Raw genomic sequence first — 22,828 nt, 5'->3', positions numbered from 1 at the left:
TAATGTTTACATATTACTGCTTCACGGCAGAAATAGGCGCCGTTGTGCTACCCATAATCTAGCCGGCTTTCTGTGCAAAGGAGCTTCCCACTGGTAAAGTCTTAGTTATAATCAGTATTACTATGAAACAAACTATTGGTACCTAGTAAGAAGTGTATTACTGAATGCGGCGAAGTGTTATATTATTTGAAATATACTGGTATTTTTCTAATCCTGAAGTCCTGACACGTTACTATAATATTTGGTACTTAGCTCATAGTGTTTATTATAGAAAGGCAAACCGGCGTGTTATCCAATGGTAAATAAATAATCAACGTCATACATGCGTACGTCTTTTTGTTAAGCAGTGTATTGTGGTGTCGATCATTTTCAGAACACTTCAAAACTAGGCACCTTGTCATTCTCGTACTACTCGGGCGAATCAACATGACACCTGGCTCAAATGTCGTTTGTGCAATGTACAGTGTGCAAAAAAGTTTTTGTTTCCATTGTACTATCTAGAACGAAAACTAATAATATTTTTATTATATCTTATGCATCTACATTATTAAATTACATACATGTATCAGTTTCAAGGAGTAACTTGTAGATTTCATTAGATTTATATGGAAATTAAATAAAAAAGAATAAATAGTTATTCGTATTTTTTATTAGATTTATTTATTTATTCTACTAATCCAGATGCTATATTGCTATCATTATCATCTATTAAAAATATCTACAACTAGTACAATAATTACACGCGTTGTAATCCTTAAGAAAGCATTTTATTTATACAAAAACTTATCAAATATCATATAAGAGTAACATATAATTCAAAGCAAGATAATAACTCGCATAATTTAGAGCACAAGGACACATGCGACGGTAACCTTAGTGTAATGCTTAGTGCGTTAAAAGTTATATCAGTTAATATAAACTGTTAACCAGAAAAAAACATAATCATGTTAATATTAAATGCTCTGAAGGCATAAATTTTAACTTCAAAGTTAATTATAATTATTTAGGTTAAGTGTGATCTGTGATCAGTAATATCTATGAAAATAGATATCCACTAGTAATATAGTCCATAGAATGAGTGTTCGATTTGAAAATACAAAATATTTTAATAAAGTGACACTACACACAATACAGTAATAAGACTTTAATATTATTATAAAGTTTATACGTATACGATAATTTAGTATTCAACACGTTGTAGCTAGGAGAGACTTGGCTAAAGATTTACACCTCCCAGGAATCGATTAATTAACACGAAAAAAAAAACCTATGTAGATTGTAGTTTGAATATGCTAACATAAATAAAATGTTGTGCTAATGTACAATTTAGGTACAAATGGTGATATAAAACCACGCAGAAAAATATAACGCTGTAACAGTGTTATAATAATTAACGTTTATGTTAACTATTTTAACGACTAGAACAATTCTGCTATCGCTACTGCCCTCGCAAGGCGACTGTCAACATCGAGCGAGGTGTCATGTTGATTCGTACAAGTTATACAGGGTTACAGGAAAAGTCGACCTAGATCCGTTAAGGGCGTGTAGTACACATCATTTCTGAATGATTTCATGATCCCTTGACCCATGATGATGGAACCCCCCATCCTAAACTTAACCGTTTTCGAGATATTCTAGTTTAAATTTTTTTACGAAAATGCCCAATTTTTCGGCTATTGAATTGAATATTTTGAATTTTTGTGACTCTTATGATTATTTTTTGGTTTTTTACATGAAGAATGAGATGCTTAATGACCTCAATGACTAAAATTGCACGTAAGTTAACTAAATAGGTCATTGTAGACGATCGAAACTTAAGAAAATAAGTACAAATTATAAAAATCATTATTGAATCATAATTATTATAATTATATCATTATATCGACAGATAAATCTAATATACCAACACTTTCTTTAACGATAACCATAAAAGATCGGGACAGCCGCGTGCTATTAAAACTATAAAAGCTGTAAATGATGTTAAAGCCAGGCGTCGCAACGATAATACCGTTAACGAGGATCTACATCAATCCCTATATGACCTAACCTAAATCAAAAAAGGGTTCAAACAAAAACATTTCTGTCACGAACACACGGGTGAAAGGCACAGAAATAGCCTAATATATTAAAATTATTGCTACAATTGGTGAAGAGGTTGGGTGGCAGGGCATCCACACAAAAATACAGAAGTATTGAGAACTTTCTTTTTTTATCAAATCGAAAAAGTTTGCTTTGCAAGATATTATTATGTAGCTGTACAAATGTAACCTCAGATATTTTTATTGAAGAGAAGATCAAACGAGCGTACGAATTCTGACCTATCCTGATGTAATCACAGCCACCCAGATTATCTTGCAGCACCAGAGGAATTACAGGAGCGTTGCCAGCCTATTAGAAAGGTATAAACGCTTTTTTGAAGGTACCCATGTCGTACGGGTTCGTGGGGGTACGAAGTCATCGTCTTGGAAACACAGATCCTGGAAGAAAGTTCCTTGAACCATATTATTTATAGACGTTTATAAACCTCCATGACTCGCAAAAAATTAATATAAATTATTCATCATATAAAATGTTTGCACCTACCGGGATTCGAACCCGGTACCTCTTAGCTCAGTAGACAGGGTCACTAACCACTAGGCTATAGAGGTCGCCTTATATTCCTTTCCCATACCACCATATTGTGGCCATAATAAATAACTGTCAAATACCGTCATAACTCATATTCTCTATGACTCCGCTATGAGCTATGAGTTCCAGCACCATTAAATAATTTCCGTCATGAAGAGCGCCAAGATTTTCGTCATGCTAAAGTTAAATCACGCGATGCTGAAGATTTTACAGTCGCAACTACTAGTTTCTATATTTCAAGCAAATAAGTAAACTCTTCTACAAATTGTAAGGCAAATTATGATCGACACGACAATGTTACTTACGTTGACCTTAGGGTCAAAACACATGTTTTGTGTTCACATGAGTTTTCGTGGGGGTTTTAAATGTAATTGATGAGTCCTAAAATTGTAATAATTAACATCTTGCTTTCGTAAACTGACAAGTTCCACAATAAACCTTTCTTGTGCTTGGAGAGCAATTTTTTTTAAAGTTCGTTGAAACATATTTACATTTCGTTTTCGATAAAAAAAAGTGAGATTTATTAATTACTTTTTGAATATGATACTATTTTGTGCCGTTTGTTGTCGAGACACTTGGCCGGTGGGACCTAGAGGCGCGGAGAATGTATAATGTACTATCTAAGTGCCTCAATAGGCTTACTGAAAACCCAAGCACTGGCAGCTATTTCGGTCAACGGATCAGCCTAACAATCCAACGCGGAAATGTTGCCAGTATTCTTCGTACACTTCCCGTAATGATAGTTTTAATTTAATGTAATCATAGTATTGTAAATATAACTATAAGATTTATTTTGTTTGAATATATTAAATTGATAACTTTTTAAAATATATTCGTTATATTTTGAGTAAAGCCTTTCAGTGCAATATACTGTGTTTTGTTTTATTATTAATATCCTACTTGACTGGGTCGCAATCCACGATAACCAATCTATTAGCGACTGTTTTACTACTTCTGCTGGTGATGGAGAAGGTGGCGTGGGCACGGCGCATCTTGTGGTTGTTTAGAAGTAGTAACAAGTAAGTAATAAGTACTAGGAATTTCGCATTGAAAGAGGGTCTTAAGTAGATAGCGTTAGAAGATTTCGTATCATCAATTTTTTACAAAAATGTTTTACATTGTGTAAGTGGGTTACTAACACAAATAATTTTACGGTAAATATTTATAAATACACGTAAATATTTAAAATACACGTGCCTGGTTTGCTTGAGGGATAGGTAACCCGCCTCAGTTCAACCCAGTTTAGTTATCGAAAACTATAAGCATTAGACTGTCTACGAGATACAGGGATTTTGACACAGTACCTTTTTTTATGACAATAAGGGACGAGACGAGCAGGATGTTCTGCTGATGGTAATTGATACGACTTGCCCATTACAATTCAGTGCCACTCAAATTTCTTGAAAAATCCAATAATTCTGAACGGCACTACAATAGCGCTCGTCACCTTGAGGTGACGATGATGGTTATTGATTGATGACAGTGCCGCTCAAGATTATTGAAAACCCAAAAATTCTAAGCGGCAGTGCAACTGCGCTCTTCACCTTGAGACATAAGATGTTAATTCTTATTTGCCCAGTAATTTCACTAACCACGGCGCCCTTCAGACCAAAACACAATAATAATTACACATTACTGCTTCACCGCAGAAATAGGCGCCGTTGGGTTACCTATCTAGCCGGCATCCAGTGCAAAGGAGCCTCCTACTGGTAAAACACAGTGTATAGTGGGTTTTTTACCTAGAATATATCTTATTAATAATCAATTTCTACTTAATTTTCAAGATCTAAACAGTTTACCGTGAGCTTTTGTTTTGCAGTACCATAAAAAACACAAAGGATATAAACCGTATTTTCATTGCAGGCGTAAATTTGAGTCAGAGTTGCATTTCGTGCTTATACATTGCGAAAATAACTTGTATGCGAACATTACTGGAAACTCAACTTTAATTTTAAAACGGGTGTTATTTAAATGGTATTAGTATATTGGTATTTTTGTGAGCAGAAAAATATATTCTGTGAGCATAAATAGCTAATTGATCAGCAACTCATCGGCAGCAAACAATTCAAAATCAATCAGCAATTTATGTCATTATGGACGGCAATAATTATTTTTGTACAGCATATTAATTATACTAGTTGCAATGAGCTGCTCCTGTTTAGTAAACTTTTAGTAGGCCCTCAGAAGGTAAGCAAAAAAAATCATTTTAACGCCTAGAATTCGTTTCCGGCACTCGCTGGCCGCTGCCGCGGCCCGCTACTTTCGGCTCGTGCGTTGTTTTAACTGTTCAAACATAACCTAACCTAACAAATTTTTATAAATTATGGACTGGACAGTCACATCTCTCTTTAATCCAATCTTTTCTTTCAATTGGCAAGACAAGCCACTAACATACACTGCTTGTCTGCTGATTAATCAGGAAATCTTGTTGCCTGATGTTGTTTATTGCAAACAAAATCTTTTTCTAAATCTTTGTCTGCTGATCAAATAATTTAAATGCTGTTTTTTTGTGGCTCACCTAATTTTAAAATGGCTAAACATTTAATTACTTCTCTTTTAAAATACACAGAAACACAATACAGTAATAGAACAGTTAATACACATTACAGTTGGTACACAAAGATTTTCGAAGCGGACTGCGCGGCGTAACTAATTTAACTTAGTATTGACTTCCCAAGATTGCTTAGTGGCCGTGTGAATCATGTTTATGTGTGCGACGTCGATTCGGACACTCTAGCCTTTCCGTTCCGGGAAACTCTGATCGGGCGGTTCGCCTCAGATTGATTTCGGCGCTCGCGCAGCGTTCTGTCAATGCGTATTATTTTACGTCTATTAATAGATTGCTTATAATTAGGATGATTTGAGTGAATATATCTGAAAGCTATTGAAACAAACTATAAGACCATGCGAAAAATGAAGGTCAGAACTTGGTGAAGGAATAGTGTACCGTACGGCATTCTCGGTTTTGGTGTATCTGAATAATCCAGAGCCCTGGGAAACTGACGATTTCGGAAGGCTAATATGGAGTTAGAGTACTGTATTGTTATCGAAGTGTTAATGGAGATTATAACATAGAGGGACATTAACAATGGTTGCGGCTTCACGCACGCAGGTCATTATCGGATACAGTCCACAAAATGACGCATTAACAAACACCGAGACAGTGGTATATACAGGTGTAATAGTTAAGTGTAACCAGGCGATTATTCCGTAACTGTTACAAATATCAAAGAACTGATACCTAAAATACACCTAATCAGCATTCAATAAGTTATTGGTGTCATTTAACTGATCAGGTAACGTACTTTCTATATCATTTTAAAGTTTTTTGATATCTTTTTTTTTATGAAAATAAGGGATGGGATGAGCAGGACGTTCAGCTGATGGTAATTGATACACCCTACCCATTACAATGCATTGCCGCTGAGGATTCTTGAAAAAACATAAATTCTAAGCGGCACTACAATTTCACTCGTCACCTTGAGACATAAGATGTTAAGTCTCAGTTGCTCAGTAATTCCACTAGCTACGGCACCCTTCAGACCGAAACACAGTAATGTTTACACATTACTGCTTCACGGAAGAAATAGACGCCGTTGTGTTACCCATAATCTAGGCGGCATTCGGTACAAAGGTGGTAAAATGGCTGGTATGACAGTTTAGAGCAAATTCACATTATATGTACCTATGTACATACATAACATCATCAAGTATATATTGAGAAGGAACATTTAGTACGTAGTTACGTGACACGTTGTTTATCGGCGATGGACTCCGTCACTAATGAACGGATTTTAATGGGGATTACTTCATGGAGTGCAGTTTAGTCCAACTTGAGAGATAGGATACTTTTTATTTCGATTTGGGATCCATAATTATTTTTATTTCCAATATTTGTTTTGTATGGACATATCTACTGTGAGAGAATTTATTGACGCACGGTTTGACAGTTCTGCTGTGAAACAATTTCATTATATCAAGAGGGAGTATATTTACTAAATAATTCTTGATGTTACGAAGTATTTTTGACAAATTCATAAACTACAGTATTTTATTTATTACTAGCTGACCCGGCAAACGTTGTTTTGCCATATAAATTGTATTGATCTTTTGCTAGTTGATAAGAGATGGCGCTAGTTGAATTCATTAGTAACAATCACACTTCTTTTTATATTTTGTATAATTCACACTATAGTTTTATAAATTATAGCCTATTTGTTATTCTGGTGTGTAAGCTATATTATTGTAAAGTTTCATCAAAATCTATTCAGTAGATTTTGCGTTAAAGAAGTTCAAACATACATCCAGACATACAAACTTTCACATTTATAATATTAGTAGGATGTGCAGAACAACGTCTGTCGAGTCAGCTAGTAATATATATAATTCTGTGGCACGTTGAAATTCTAAATATAATATCATGATTGGATTTGCAGATGCCGTCATGTTTCATTTCAATGAAAAATTTTGTGACCGAATTTTATGTTCGGGCTAATTGTGTTACATGGAATGCTGTTGGGATTACTTTAGGGTATTTAGATATCGACCGCCGCGGCCTCGCTGACCCTACGCTGAATGCATAATATTATGTTCACAGTACGAAAAAGCTGATGCCGGTCACTACTGAATAATTTGTGTGAGGAAGGTACTATTACACATACCGAGACCGCCAATTCATAGGCGAAGTGATGCCTCTTACATTAATGATGTTAAGAATTAAAGTGTAAATTTGTTCATTACACCAAACACAGCAGAGGTACAGACCAGAGATTGGAACTTGTGGACACTACGGCCTTCTTGGGTATCACGTCAGATGAAAAGCTTCAGTGGGGTCCACATATTGCCCATCTAGCAGATAGACTCAGCTCTGTTGCATATGCCGTTAGAAAGATTAGAGAGTACACGAATGTTGCGACCGCTAGATTAGTGTACTTCAGTTACTTTGACAGCATCATGACGTGCGGTATTTTACTGTGGGGTCATGCTGCTGGCATTGATATAGTGTTTGCTCTACAAAAGAGAGCTGTTCGTGCTATATGTCAGCTTGGTTATAGACAGTCTCTTAATGAAAAATTTAAAGAAATAAATATTATAACTGTTCATTGTCAGTCATTTATGAAAATTTAATATACGTTCACAAAAATCGTCACCTTTTTGCTCTTAATAGTGATTTGAACCTATTACTCCACAGCTGAATATCTAAGTGATCGGACAGCCTGAGACTAGATTATGATTATTTTATAGCGATAGAAATGACTGTGCAATATTGTATATTTTATTGAAAAGATCGCAAAATACGAATTCTGGGAGAGTCTCTTGCGCCGCTTCCTCTCTTTCAGAGTGCCATTTGTTTCCGAAGCGATAGTAGTATCTAGTATATTAGAAATTACATCAAAAAGAATTCTAAAGGAATCAATTTTCAGAAAATAAATGCCTTTTTAAAGAAAGAAACAAAGATGAAAACTGATATATTAGGTCAAAATGACACTCATGAATTGTCCAAGATTTTACCATCGCTTCGGATAAGCAAACCTGGCGGCGGACTGTCATTGACGAAGCGAAAGACATCGGAAAGACCTGGAGTGAAATTAAGAGAGATGCTCAGGACCGATCGCGATGGAGATGCACTGTAGATGCCCAATGTAGATGTCAAGTAAGTCCAGTCGGATAAGTTGAACTTTAATGAGAAGAAGTGGCAAGAAACCCTTTTAAAAGTACATTATCGTTTTATAAACTATTTTACACACAATATGTAAAGTGATATAAGGCTGTTCCCAATATACTATCTACAGATAGAGATAAATTTCTACCTTCTACTGTCAGAAATTAGCTGTTAATAATCTGAAGCTGTCCCAATATACCCGATAAGTTATTCTAATCGCCTTATATTGGGACGCGTGAATTTCAATTTCCCTACAAACTTCTTTTACTATTTTCTCATTAGCATATAAAGGTTTAGATGCTCAGGACCGATCGCGATAGAGATGCACTGTAGATGCCCAATGAGAAGAAGTGGCAAGACACTCATTGCCACTATGTTTAATCTAAAACAGTTCCAGCATTTCACATTATATTTAATACAATGTATGTGAAGTAATGCACAAAAATAACTCAAACGTTTTGGCTTAGTCGTTTAAGTTAAAAAAAAATCAATTATTTAAAAAAAACTCAAAAGAGTTAAGTGTGCAGTGAATGTATCAATTCACATACAAACTATTAAACTAAAATGGTATAGTACCAATATAAAAATAAAAAATGAAAATCCCCAAAGACAAGACCAGGAGCCACAAGCAGAGCCCGTTCATCATCATCGCTTAACTCGCACATATCTTAGAGAAAGGAACGACTCGCCCCACGACACCGCTACGAGAAGTGCCATTTATACGAACATGACAAGCCCTGTCCGGAGATCTCAACTATAAAAACCTACCAGATGTGTGCTATATCTTATATTTAAAATTCTCGTGTCACAATGTTAGTTACCTTACTCCTCCGAAACGGCTTTCCTGATTTTTACCAAATTTTTTATGCATATTCAGTAGGTCTGAGAATCGGCTACTTTCTATTTTTCATACCCCTAAGTGATAAGGGTAGTGCACCCCAAATTTGTTTTTTACTTTTATTTTTTTATGATTCAGCATTGAAAAATACATAAAAATTTAAATTTTCGCCCTTCTACGATCTACAACTATTTTTGTATCACGATTTTTATATTATTCTGTTCCATCCACCAAACCGATATAGGGTTGCAAGATGGCAATCGAATACAATAATTGTAGTACGATATATTTGGTAGGTCTGAGAATCGGTTGCATCAAAATTTTAATAATTGATTTTTTTATATGTTATATGGCAATACGACGTTTGCTGGATCAGCTAGCATTTTATAAAATAATATGTCCTTCAAAAAAATTTTAAATGTCTAATTACGATAGGTATGTATACCGCAGTATAATATATATGGGATATTTTAAACTTTTATGTGCCAATGACCAAATAGTAAATGAAGCTAGTTTATAGTTTTCTTTTTAAATTACCTAGCTCTATGGCCCAGTCATAGGGAGACAATTTAAAAACCTTTTCAGGGACGGAGTAGTGTAAGTTTGGACATAGTACAAGTTTACATGGAGAAGGGTTAAACGAATAACATACCTTGTACTCTACCAATCGATAATTTAAATTAAATAATTCAGTCATTGTTTACGTTCATTCGCGATAGTAATTTATTTATTTATTTATTAAAAAGACCAACAGCATAAATATTACAAATTAGTCTTAAAAATTAGTGTACATATAATAGCCAATTACAGGTGTCTCTATATAAACAAAAATCAACTAATGAGTTTTCAACTTAAATTACTTTAACTTATAAACAAAAAAATCGGCTTATGAATTTCAACTTAATTTACTTTAACATAATAATATGTATAGTTTAAACATTAAAAGAGTAATATTATGCGTATGAATGCGAATTTAATATATATATATATCTATTATTATATTATGTTATTATCGGTTATAGTGTTTATTTTATGTTTGGATGTGTATGTGTGCGTGTAGTGTGTGTTTGTGTATATGTGCGTGTGTTAATGTACCTATTTGTTCGGTTTATATTGCTCCAGTAACATTTTTTGTATCTAGTGTATTCATTAATATTTTAATAATTTCTGTTTTGAAGCTATTTTTACCGCGATTATGAATGTCGACATTCGAAAAAACTTCGTTGTAATGCTTACAAATTCTGTTAATGGGAGAATTTTTACCATAGTTCGTAGTGTAAAATGATAATGAAAAAAGAGGCGTATTTCTCGTTCGTTTTAGTGGTACATTGAAGTTAATACTAGCACTAACTAAAATAGCTTTGTCCAAACTTCCTATAAATTATTTTCAAATAGGTAAATCAAATGTTAAATCTATTTTTAAATGTCATTGTGTATATCACTCACTGACTCGCGCTCCGAGTACTTTGGTAACGCCATTATGGTCGTTATATTAGGCTATTTAGTTAGGGGGCGTCCATAAATTACGTGAGATGTTTAAGGGGGGGATAGGGTCGAGTCAAATCTCATCTAATCTTACGTTGGAGAGAGAGAGGGGGGGTCTCGGCAAATATCACGCAATTTTTTTCTGATTGAAACAAAAAAATATATACTATTTTGATCCATTTAATCATATGGACAAGTTGATTCCAATAGAGGTTCTTCAGACGCGAGTTTGTATGGAAATTTCAATTCACGAGTCCCAATATAAGGCGATAAGAATGACTTATCGGGTATATTGGGACAGCTTCAGATTATTGCCAATTACTGACATTAGAAGATAGTAATTTATCTCTATCTGTAGATAGTAATTGGGAACGGCCGTATATCACTTTAAATATTGTATTTAAAATAGCTTATAAAACGATAATGTACTTTTAAAAGGGTTTCTTGCCACTTATTTTCATTAAAGCTCAACTTTTTCCAAAGTTAGTAAGTAAATGGTAAAAAGAAATTCATGAGTGTCGTCATTACCTTGACCTAAATGAATTTAGTGGTTGTTTTGCTTAATAACATAGCTGTGAAAACGTCGAAAAAAACTGAGTTAAGAATTTACCTTTATTTTGAGCTTTATTTCGGTTGTCTAACAGCAAGGGTCTCTATCTAGAGTCCATAGTTTCTTAACCTTATTTTGCTCACCGCCCACTTTGAGAATATGTTTTTTTCTAGAGTATTTTCGTGTATTTTTTGACTATATTTTTTAATCTACCCACGCCCCATCTGCGCGATCTCAATGCCCCCTAATTTTCTCTGTGTCTTCTCGAACGAACTCTATTGGCAGATGTCTACCTATATTTGATTTTCAACGAAGCATGATTAAATACTTATGTGCATCTTAAAAATTTAATCCAAAAAATAAAATATTAACCGAAGAAACGTAACGAAACGACGCGGGGGGAGTAATAATATCCTAAAAACAGTGAAACTTAGTTAGGAGTTAGAGCTCAGCTAAGTACTCGTAGATAGCGAGATTTATAACCTAGGTCCTAAAGAATCATTAAGAGAAAAATTTAAAGAAATAAACATTTTGACTGTTGCTTCTCAATACATTTTTGATAATGTTCTGTATGTTCATAAGCTGAACCGAAACTGTGACATTCATAATGAAGAACAAACATAAACTTGTTATGCCTACTACTCGGTTGGGTCGAGTTAGTAAGTCTTTTGTTGGGCGATGTATATGCTTCTACAATATGATCCCAGAAAATGTACAAAGCAAATGTGTTACGAAATTTAAAAGAATTGTTAAAAAACGTTTGTGTGGGAAAGATTATTATAGCATAAACGATTTTCTTAATGACACCACGGACTGGGAATAAAGCGAACACCCTCAGACTCTTCAATTATATATGTTTATTGTACGATATCACATTGTAATCCATATTTTATATTTAAAAAAAAAGCTCGCTGAGTTTCTTGCGCCCATTCTTCTCAGGTCTGAGGCAGTCTCTTTTGAATGGGTGGTAGTTTTTGACGTTCAATAAGTGATTTTAAATCCTATTTTGATAAAAATATTTGAATTTGAATTGTTGTCATAATGTAGACTACATACGTACTTTCCAACAAAACAGCTATTTTGTGAAATAAGTCACCCAGTTTGTATGTCTGTTTCACATAAACCTACTGTCTATATGTGCCTAGTTTATTAAAGAAGTCTTAGGATTATCAACTTCGTACCACTTTCCTAGATGCACTTATCAAACTTAATGACGCTGGTGGCTTCGGCACGGGGAAGGGCGATGGTGTGGGACGCGACTTGCGTCGACACTCTGGCTCCTTCTCATGTCCAAGTTACGTTAATTGGTGCTAGGGCTGCTGCTTCGACTGCCGAAGACAGCAAACGTCGCTAATATGATGGTGTCAGTGAATGATACATCTTTGTGCCGTTTGGTGTCGAGACACTTGGCCCGTGGGACCCAGAGTCGCAGAGAGTTTTCAGAATACTTACTATCTTCGCGCCTCAATAAGGCTACTGGAAACCCAAGCGCTGGCAGCTATCTAGGTCAACGGATCAGCCTAGCTATCCAACGCGGAAATGCTGCCAGTATTTTAGGTACGCTTCCACGTAATGATAGTTTTAATTTCATGTAGTCATATTATTGTAAATACAGTTATAAGATTTCTTTGTTTAAATAAAATTATCAGACTTAATTATGTTGACTTCTTTTAATATTGTGATATATGGTTTGTAGTCGGTATTATAAGTATGTAGTACATGGTTTTGTTATAAATAAATAGTTTTTTTAGACTAGAAATTTTTTTAGACAAAATAAATAGTAGGTACATTTGTATTGCAAAAACGTTCGAAATTACCATGAAATTACGAACAATATAACAATACTACTCAGTAAGAAAACATTAAAAAACATGAAAAACTATAAAATATACATTTTATGATATTATTCGCTGTGGAAGTATTTTTAAATTAATGTGATAAAGGAAAATGTTATAAAATTATGTAACAATAAGCATTTTTATTGCGACATTCGACGACTACGTGTGGGGGAGCGCGGGCGAATTGTAACTATTTTCTTGGGTGTTTTTATAATGCTCCCAGCCGGCTTTTTCCAACAACTTATTGTCAAATTTCAACCACTGTTTTTTTTATGAAAATAAGGGACGAAACGAGCAGAACGTTCAGCTGATGGTAATTGGTACGCCCTGCCCATTACAACGATCTAAAAAAAAAAACAACATAACCTCAAAAATTCTGAGCGGCCCTAGAACTGCGCTCGTCACGTTGAGACATAAGATGTTAAGTCTCATTTGCCCAGTAATTTCACTAGCTATGACGCCCTTCAGACCGAAACACAGTAGTGCTTACACATTACTACTTCTCGGTAGAAAAAGGCGCCGTTGTGGTACCCATAATCTAACCCGTATTCTGTGCAAAGAAGCCTCCCTCTGTAAAAACTGTACACAAAACCTTTACAAACAGACAGAGAGACAGACTCGGCGGGGCCTTTGTATAAGTAGTATAAATATAGGTGTCCTTATATTATTATTATAAGCCATGCAAAAAAATATAGAATTGTCTTAAATATGAACATACATAAAACTACACAAGCAAATCTATTTTAAATGTGTACATGCACAAACATTTAAAAGTTTTTATGAATGAAAGGAGGGCTGGGTTCAAGTTAGATCGCGTTCATAATTAGCTGATACTAAAAGTTTGAATTCATGCATGTTTTAAACTGTTTCAATGTTGGGTACATTCGAAACGAGATCTGTAGTTACATCTGTATTCTGTAGTCACAGTGTTTATCTGAATATGTAGGACGTAAAGTAATTAAATGAATAGTTCTGTTGAGATGTATTATGTGGAATGAACGTTATTTTATTTATATCTCTTAAACGGCCAAATTATGTTTCAATCGAGCTACTTCCCGATTTTCAATACTGGAATTGCGATTCGAATTTAAAGAAACGATGAATAATACATAAACGATAACTCAATACATTACCATAAACGTATAATGATAGGTAATATGTATAGCGTATAGATGACCTGGCAGCCAGATAATGTCTGAGCAGTTTTAATTAGTAAATGTGCACGTTAGCTACTTTGGTATCCAAAAAACCAATCAGCTAGTGCACAGTGTGGCTGAATGTTTACGACTTGTCAATCAAAATCGGTTGCAATAACAATAGATTCACTTTCTTTTACTCTGTTTGAGATCTTCTTCTCTCTCGCACCCTTTTTTATTACGGAATAGGAGGACAAAGGAGCGTACGGGTCACCTGTTGTTAAGTGATCACCGCCGCCCACAATCTCTTGCAACACCAGAGGAATCACAGGAGCGTTGTTTGTCTATGCCTAGTATATTGTAAGTTTACAAATCACATGGCTGTTTTTTTTGTGTTGCAAGCATAAGTTTAACCAGAAACAATTTAAGTACAATGTTCACTATTATTTGGGTAATCATAAAAATAAATTATTATAATTGTTACAACTATATCCTATGGCACTCTAGTCAATAAAGTTAAGGAAAATAAAATAGTAAAAAAAAATCACACAAAAGACAGTATAATCCACTGTCATAAAGTCTTATCTAAGTGCAAGCGAGAGCGCAACATCGGCACTATTCGTCCCTCGCGTAGTTTAATAAATCGAGATGCTAATATTCGAAAATATACAGCTTACGATATAAATTGAGCTTATAATATCACAGCCATATACATAATGGATCCACATTATTAACATCTCCATGATTTCCATCTCCATAATGACAAGTGTCTGAATAAATTACGGGTTATAAAATTGGATGTCTCAAAGTCGAGTCTCCCTTGGTGTCACTCTACATTATTCTCACACCTATGAATATATATAATGAACTTACTCGAGTTAATTTTCGTAAACAGGAAACTTTGTAGTGTTTCAAACAAAGATGGCCGCTAAGATGTTGTGAAACGACTACTTGTAACTTGTAAGTAAACAAAGATATAGCCGTGAAATTATGCATGTAAAATATTGGTGTTTTCAAAAGGTCTATTTACGGCCGTTCCTTCGTTCGGTCTATCTCTTACTTGAGATAAAAATCGTAAGTATCCGTACATGCTGTCTGTCAATGGGACCACGTATAGCTTACCAGCGATAGAAGTTTGTATGGAATTTGCAATTCACGCGTCCCAATATAAGGCGATAAGAATGACTTATCGGATATTTTGGGACGGCTTCAGATTATTGACAGCTAACTAACTGACAGTAGAAGGTAGTAATTTATCTCTATCTGTAGATATAATATTGGGAACGGCCGTTAGACTACGATACCTGTCAGTACATTTGTCTCAGGTTGCTATCACATCAATAGCTATCTATCTATACATATAAATAAAATTGAAGTGTCTATTTGTAATATTGAAATAACCATTTTTACTACATGTATATGAATATATATACGGTACATAACCAAAATAACTATTTATTACAATTTTCGTCTGTCTGTCTGTCTGTTTGTTCCGGCTAATCTCTGAAATGGCTGGACCGATTTTGACGGGACTTTTATTGGCGGGTAGCTGATGTAATAAGGAGCAACTTAGGCTACGTTCGTTTTAGAAAAATAAAGTTGCAATATCCAAGGAACGGTCTAACTCTAAAAATAATTTATATGGCAAAACAGCGTTTGCCGGGTCAGCTAGTAATAAATAAATCATGTTTCCACAAATGTCTTGTTCAACTAGACAATATGTTATTTTTATTGTCCTTGGCCTTTCCCGTTCCATATTGACCAAAAGATCTATTCAAATTTAACTGCTTATACCAGTTGCTTCCAGTTAGTTCCAGATTCTTTTGGATCAAGCCGTAGTGAGCTTCTATCTCTTCTGGATGCACGATCGTTTGCGTTTATTAGTCCGTACTAGCTGAATATGCTTTGCTGTTTCTTGTACTACCTGACACAACCATAGTAGTCTATGTAATAAGGTACTAGAGACGACGTAGCAGCGGCTAAGATATCGCCTTACATGTGACTTATATACCAACAACGAGTAAGCAGGGCTAAATCCCTGCTTAATTAATCACGTAATTATGTATTTCATTTGTCTATTGTCTATCAACAGCGAAAATACTATACAAATTTTGATTTGAGTTTTCTTTAGTGTTAATTCCGCCAATATTTGTCTTTAAACAATTCGCCACATGTTTCGCCTCTACACGAGGCATCCTCAGGACGTGTTGTCTCGCAAATTTGGCACGAGACTTAGCGAAAAATCTTCCACAAGCTGCAACTACCAATCAAAATATTGCATTTCATCGGTAAGTTATTTTTTTTTTAATTAACTGCTGTATTTAAATAAAATATGTGTAAATTGTAATAACCTATGAGATTTTTGATTTATTCATATTGTTGTAATTTTGCACACCATCGCTGGACAAGACTCTGAATATCCGGATCGTTGCAAGCTTATGTAACAGTGTGAAATATAATTGTTCTATAAAGGCGACAATCAGCACGCAAGGAATTTGCACTTATAATATTTATTTTACTTTCTTATTTGGAATTCTATGTTTATTACCCATTTTTACTAAATATTTGTTTTGCTTACAGTGCCAGTATTCTCGTAAATGTACAGGTTTTGTATATATTGTGTCATAATAAATCTTAAAACAACTTTGTATTAAAATCTTAGTTTAATACTTTCGAGTTATTTTCTCCTTTTGCAAACTTCCATAGGATCTAAGCCAACGACTACTTCTTCTCTACCAATGTTTGAATCTTCTGTTAATCAGGATATTTAAATAAAATACTTTTAAAGGATTAAAACGCGTGTAATTGTACCGGTTTTCAGGGGCACTAAAACGAGATCTGGAAAGGTCTTGAAACGTCGGGTTATCTAAAATAAAAATGTAACTTTTACGCAAGCATCTAACGTAAAACCGTCACATGTACACGCGTTTTAATCCTTTAAAAGTGTTTTATTTAAATGTGTAACACTCACGTTAATCAAAGAAAATTTGGATACTTTTCCAGTTCTAGACTAGCTGCATTGAATTGGACTTTAGGGATTCTAGTCCAAGCAGGGCAGCTTGGCTACCTGAGTGACTAGATGTGTTGTTGTCTTAGGTTTCCTCATTAAGAAATATTTATCATCATCGTCATCAGACGTCTACTACTGGAGAAAGGCCTCGCTGATCTCCACGATGATCTCGGTTCTGCGCTGCCATAGTCCGACGTATTGCAGGGATCTTGACCAGATCGTTGGTCCATCTTGTGGGGGGTCTATCAACACTCCGTCTTTACTGCGCCATACGACGACTTTACTGCTCCACCGGCCATCTCTCTGTCGAACTATGTGCCCTGCCCACTGCCACTTCAGTTTCGCGATCATTAACAAAAGTGCAGGCTGCAGGAGTAATCCCTGTACTTTTGTTTATGGCAAAAACTTTAGCTTGATGTAAGTGAGACCTCTCTGCCTAAGTTAACAATAGTTTTCAGCTTTGGTGCGATCAAAATGTGTTAATTAATGATTACCTAACAAAACTTAACTTTTTAATTGTATATTTTTAGTGATGTTTTCTAACTCTTTATTATCAATAAAAATATTTTTAATTTCCACAAATAAACTTTAACCATAAAAACCTCTTTCTAGTTATTTTTTTGTTTCAATGTTACCTTATTACTAATACTAGCTGTGAATTTCCTGGGTTATTTTTGATGGCATAGTTATTTGTTAATGAAAATAATAATATCACAATTTACTTCATAATTTTTTCATAAAAATAAGAATTTCTAGATCATTGTAAAATTTTCTAAAAAATTTTCAGTTGATTAGAATAAAGGCTTTACATTTGAAAACTTTTCAAACAATTCTAGAAATCTCTACATCTTTCTAGAATTTTCTAGAACAATCCAAATCATTTTAGATGAATGAAAATCACACATTATTAGAATTCACATGTTTCAACCCCCGTATCTTATACACCCTTACACCCCTTTAGTTGATGTCTATCAACTTGCAACCACCATAGAGCATGATGGGAGCCTTGTACCTATTACGCCATACCTTCACACACTATGCGTCGGCGACGTGCAGTTTTAGCTGCAAATTGTTATATAGGGACACACACCTCTTCCTATCCTAATATATGTATATAAATTACGTGCCACGTTGTTTGTCCGATATGGACTCCTAAACTAATGAACGGATTTTAATGGGGATTACTTCATGGAGTGCAGTTTAGTCCAACTTGAGAGATAGGATAGTTTTTATTTCGATTTGGGACCCATAATAATTTTTATTTCCAATATTTGTTTTGTATAGACATATTTTCTGTGAGAGAATTTATTGACGCACGGTCTGACAGTTCTGCTGTGAAACAATTTCATTATAACAACAAGGAGCATATTATGTTACAATGCAATGAGATTATTGACAAATTCATAAAAAACAGTATTTTATTTATTATGTACAGAACAACGTCTGTCGGGTCACCTAGTATATATATGTATAAATTTATGTAACACTTTACTGCCGTCAGTGATAGCAACAAGTCATGTTCACATAAGAGTTTAAAGAAAATTTTACTCCACCGAAAACTTAAACTGGAGCCAAGTTCAACACGCCTTGAAGATTGTCGGCTTTTTCTTTGCCAATAAAAATTGAAACGAAGAGTATAAATAACTAACAACAATGGTAGGTTAAATAACGTATGATGATAACTTAAACCAATCTAAGTTGAATTATTTAATATTAAAATTGTTTAACTTGAGAAAACCTTAGGTTATTACTTATATTTTATGTATATTAATTAGATAATGAAATGTAAGGTTATTTATTAATAAATTTTATTCTAAGTTACAATTCTTGAATATGTACATTACAATTTTGCGTTATTAGTATAATTATTTAATCCTATACAAAAGTAACCATTGCTTAGAGTGAGAGAGTAGGAGCCAACTTACCGCTGCTGTATCCGTGAGAGAAAGGGAAGCCAGACAGACTGGCGCCGTAACGCGTTACGTTACAAAGTGGTTAATTCTGAGCGGCACTACAATTGCACTCGTCACCTTGATACATTAGAGGTTAATTCTCATTTGCCCAGCAATTTCACTAGCTACGGCGCCCTTCAGACCGAACCACAATAATTCTTACACATTACTGCTTCACGGCAGAAAAAGGTGCCGTTGTGGTGCACATAATCTAGCCGGCATCCTGTGCAAAGGAGCATCCCACTGATACAAATTTACACCTTTTCCACCACCAACTCTCTAAAAAGTATTTTATTTAAATAAGTAACCCGGTCTGAAATTGTTGTTAGAGTACAGTAACATAATATTGTGTGTAGTATAAAACATAGAAGTTCTTTCTTCTCTTTATTTTATTCAATCACTATATAACATTATTATTAAATTAATTACTTTATTAAAAATTACTGATTATTGACTGTATATCGATCGCTCTCGCTTCAACTTAATTAATTATCTGCCTGATGTCCATTTGTAACCCCCTTATTCATAATAGTCTGCTAACTTAAATTATTTCTAATTCTCACTCTGTCTTCTTCTATTGATCTAAGTCTGAATGAGAAAAAACACTTTAGTTAGCGGACCATTATGAATAAGGGGGTTAGTGTTTAAATCTTCAATTAAATTCTTTTCAACCTTGTAGAAATGAGATCTCATTTACGAATAAGACCTCCTTGCTGGAGAACTATGACTTTCTGGAGGCCAGATATTGAAACAGCATTAAATATGCACAGATAAGCTCCACAAAAAGTCGGTAGAGCGTTCGTGTTGTTATATTGCAGCATTATAAGTAATAAAAAAGCGTAGTTCTTTAACTTTCCTACTGGATCTTGAATCAAAGCTAAAATTTCAATAATATTTATCATTCATTGACTAGTGTTTTATGGGCACGCAAAAGTCCGTGTTTTTTTTTAAAGGAAATGTGATGGGCAAGATTTACAATAAAATTTATCAGACGGTCTCCCAAAATCGTAGACAGAGATAACAGACGTCCAAAGCAGTCCATACATAGTGACTATAATTAACTTGAACAGCTATCTATTTTCTTCCATAACCTCTCCATGGTAAAACTACTTCAATGAAAAAAATGGGAGTGCTGAGAGAAGTGAAAACTTGAACATCAACGTTGTGCATTTTTGAATATTTTGGAATGGTCAGGGAATAATTTTGCACGAATAGCTTTATTTATCAGTATAAAAAATACTAGCATTTATGTGGTTAAAAACAATATTAATTTATTGCACTATCGTACACAAAAATGACAACTTATATTACATAAATATTTAACCCATCAGAACTATTCCAATTATTTTACATTAAAAAGCTTATCTCTCAGAAAAATCAACTTTCATCTATAATTGCAACGACTGTCTTACGAATTTTCGATCAGGTCACGTGTCATGACGTCAGTTTTACATTTTATCCCAAGAACAGTTCTCAACGCGGCTTCAGAAGGTTTCAGTTCAAAAATCAGTACATCTGTTTAGCTTAATAATAATCAATGAACCTAAAGTAATAGATACTATGGATAAACAATGTTCAGCTTCATGAGAACATAATTAATGTAACATGAGCAATATGTAAGCAGTGTGAGTAAATCTGTCACAGTATTACTGTTTGTGTTAGTGAGATTGAGAGGTTGGCGCAGTTTTGGAACGCAATATTTACGTCCCAAACAACTTTGTACCTATAACAATATCAACACATCAAAACTGCAAAAATTATTTATGTAAGCGTATAATTTAGACACTAAAAAGGTTAATTAAACCTTAAAACAATTGTGTTACTTATTGCTATGCTGTAGGTACGTGCTGCTACGGGTCATATTGTTGGACAACTATACCTTTTTTAATTCAAAATGAATACAACTAAATTCGATATATGGATGTATGAATTTTCAGAGTACCACTGTGCAGAGCACAATCAATAAAAGTAAATTTTAGTTTAGTTTAAAATAATGGGATTATGAAGTGCTTTTTACGAAACTATGTGCTTTAGATGGAGAGAAATATGAATATATTGAAAGAAGATTTAGTGTCAATATACTAAGTTAAATTGAATGAAATTTTGAAGTTTGCTTTTACACAATTAAAGGATGTGGATACAAAAATATGGTAGGTAAATAAGCATAAAACTATTTATTAATAATGTTTAATCTACGGATTTAATAGCACTACAAACTGATTAGTTAGTTAATTTAATTTATAATTCTATTTATGAAATACGTTAGAACTTGTGAAACAGTAAAAGAAGATAGTTTGCAAAATGTTTTGGTAGATATCGTCCGTCCAGCGTTCAACAAAAACTACAATATTTTATTATTAATGACTACTTATTATGAGAAAGTAAAACAGCAATATTACCTATGGTGTATAGCGTCTTCGTGAACCCGTACACGCCTTGTAGATTTCATTTTCACCTAAACATTTGTTCCAATAAATATAATGAATTTAATTCCTAATTTAGAATTAGCTAGATGTTCTAGAATAGCGCGAAAGAGCCTACGTCAATGATTTACAATGATTGTACTTTATTTGGAATTGTATTTATAATCTACAATTAGTATCTGTGTAACCGTTTCTTTGTAGGGTGAGTTCAGGCGTCGTTGTGTAGATTTTCGGTGTAATTGGTGATCTGGGCAGTGGTGAGTGAGTCACACGACTGAGTAAAATCTGTAGTAGTATTTTGATTGTAGAAAGAAGCATGCGACAGCGTAAAAGACAGTTACTTACTGCTGTTATTCTGTATAATAATACAGAATAATAACTAACTAGCTCTCTATTTATTACTTTATAGAATTGAAAGCGAAAAATTTGTTGAACCCAACACGACCTTATGATATTATACCCTTTAAATCGTTAACTATATCGATCAGCCGCTGAAGGGCAGAGACAAAGCGACTTTTGCCACTTATTAAAAAATATGAAATGGAATAATGCACTGCAATAAGTGGCTGGTAATTATTGAGCGCGTGAATTTATAAACAAGCATGCCGTGGCTTTTAATGTAGCTTTAGGTAGCGAATTCGACTTAATATAGTATATATAAACAATGTCTCGAAAACATGGGTATACATACCTCAAATTTCACAGCCAATCTAAACAACTTAATACTGACATCCATAAATATTTACATTCCTTGATGTGGACGTTACTAGAGTGAGTTACGGGGTAGAGGGTGGGTTCGGAGACGTGAGGAGATACGTGACCAGAAACTCTGCGCGGGACGCAGGGCGCGCGACGCATGGCGAGGGGCCCCGGGGCGCCGGCATAACAGGCGACAGAACTGGTGTCGAATCGGCCGGGCGCTGAGGCCGAGCGGGTCCGAGGAGCGACTGCCGGGCGCCGCGAGCTCCGACTGCCGACTGCCGAGTGTCGCCCGCACGCACCGCCCGATGGCGCCCCCGCCCCGCGCCCCGCGCCTCACGCACTCAAGCAGTGTGCGGCCGCCCTCACCACCGCCTCTACTACTTTTAATTGCTAACCATCTCACACGATCCAGGTCATCTCTCCCACTGTTGAATTCTTTCTGGAGAAAAATATTCGCTCTAATTTGAATATCTATTCAATTTCAAATTCGTTATGGGAACATTGGAGCTCCAAATATGGAAATCAACCAATAATTTCTTATTGTCCATATTTCAGCAATCAACACGATTTATCTCCCCATATTATTTGATTATTGCAAATATGT

The 22,828-nt window shown here is 34.6% G+C and overlaps 1 protein-coding gene across 2 annotated transcripts in view; it reads right to left on the bottom strand.

Moving 5' to 3' along the window:
- LOC126966311 (potassium voltage-gated channel subfamily KQT member 1) overlaps positions 1 to 22,487 on the bottom strand; it is a 105,165-nt gene extending 82,678 nt beyond the window's left edge. Inside the window, exons 1-2 of one of the 2 annotated variants that reach the window (XM_050810285.1) lie at positions 22,214 to 22,487; positions 21,499 to 21,554 (exon numbers count right to left, since the gene is read on the bottom strand). In XM_050810285.1, coding sequence (XP_050666242.1) covers positions 21,499 to 21,554; positions 22,214 to 22,258 — 101 coding nt within the window. In that variant the 5' untranslated portion in view covers positions 22,259 to 22,487. The remainder of the gene's footprint in view (positions 1 to 21,498; positions 21,555 to 22,213) is intronic. The other variant, XM_050810284.1, reaches the window with a different exon arrangement.
- Between the last annotated feature and the right edge of the window lie 341 nt (positions 22,488 to 22,828).

The sequence above is a fragment of the Leptidea sinapis genome, chromosome 10, assembly GCF_905404315.1.
Source record: "Leptidea sinapis chromosome 10, ilLepSina1.1, whole genome shotgun sequence".
Lineage (NCBI taxonomy): Eukaryota > Metazoa > Arthropoda > Insecta > Lepidoptera > Pieridae > Leptidea > Leptidea sinapis.
Note: the sequence above shows the minus strand (reverse complement) of the source record. Positions and strands in the feature narration are given on the sequence as shown.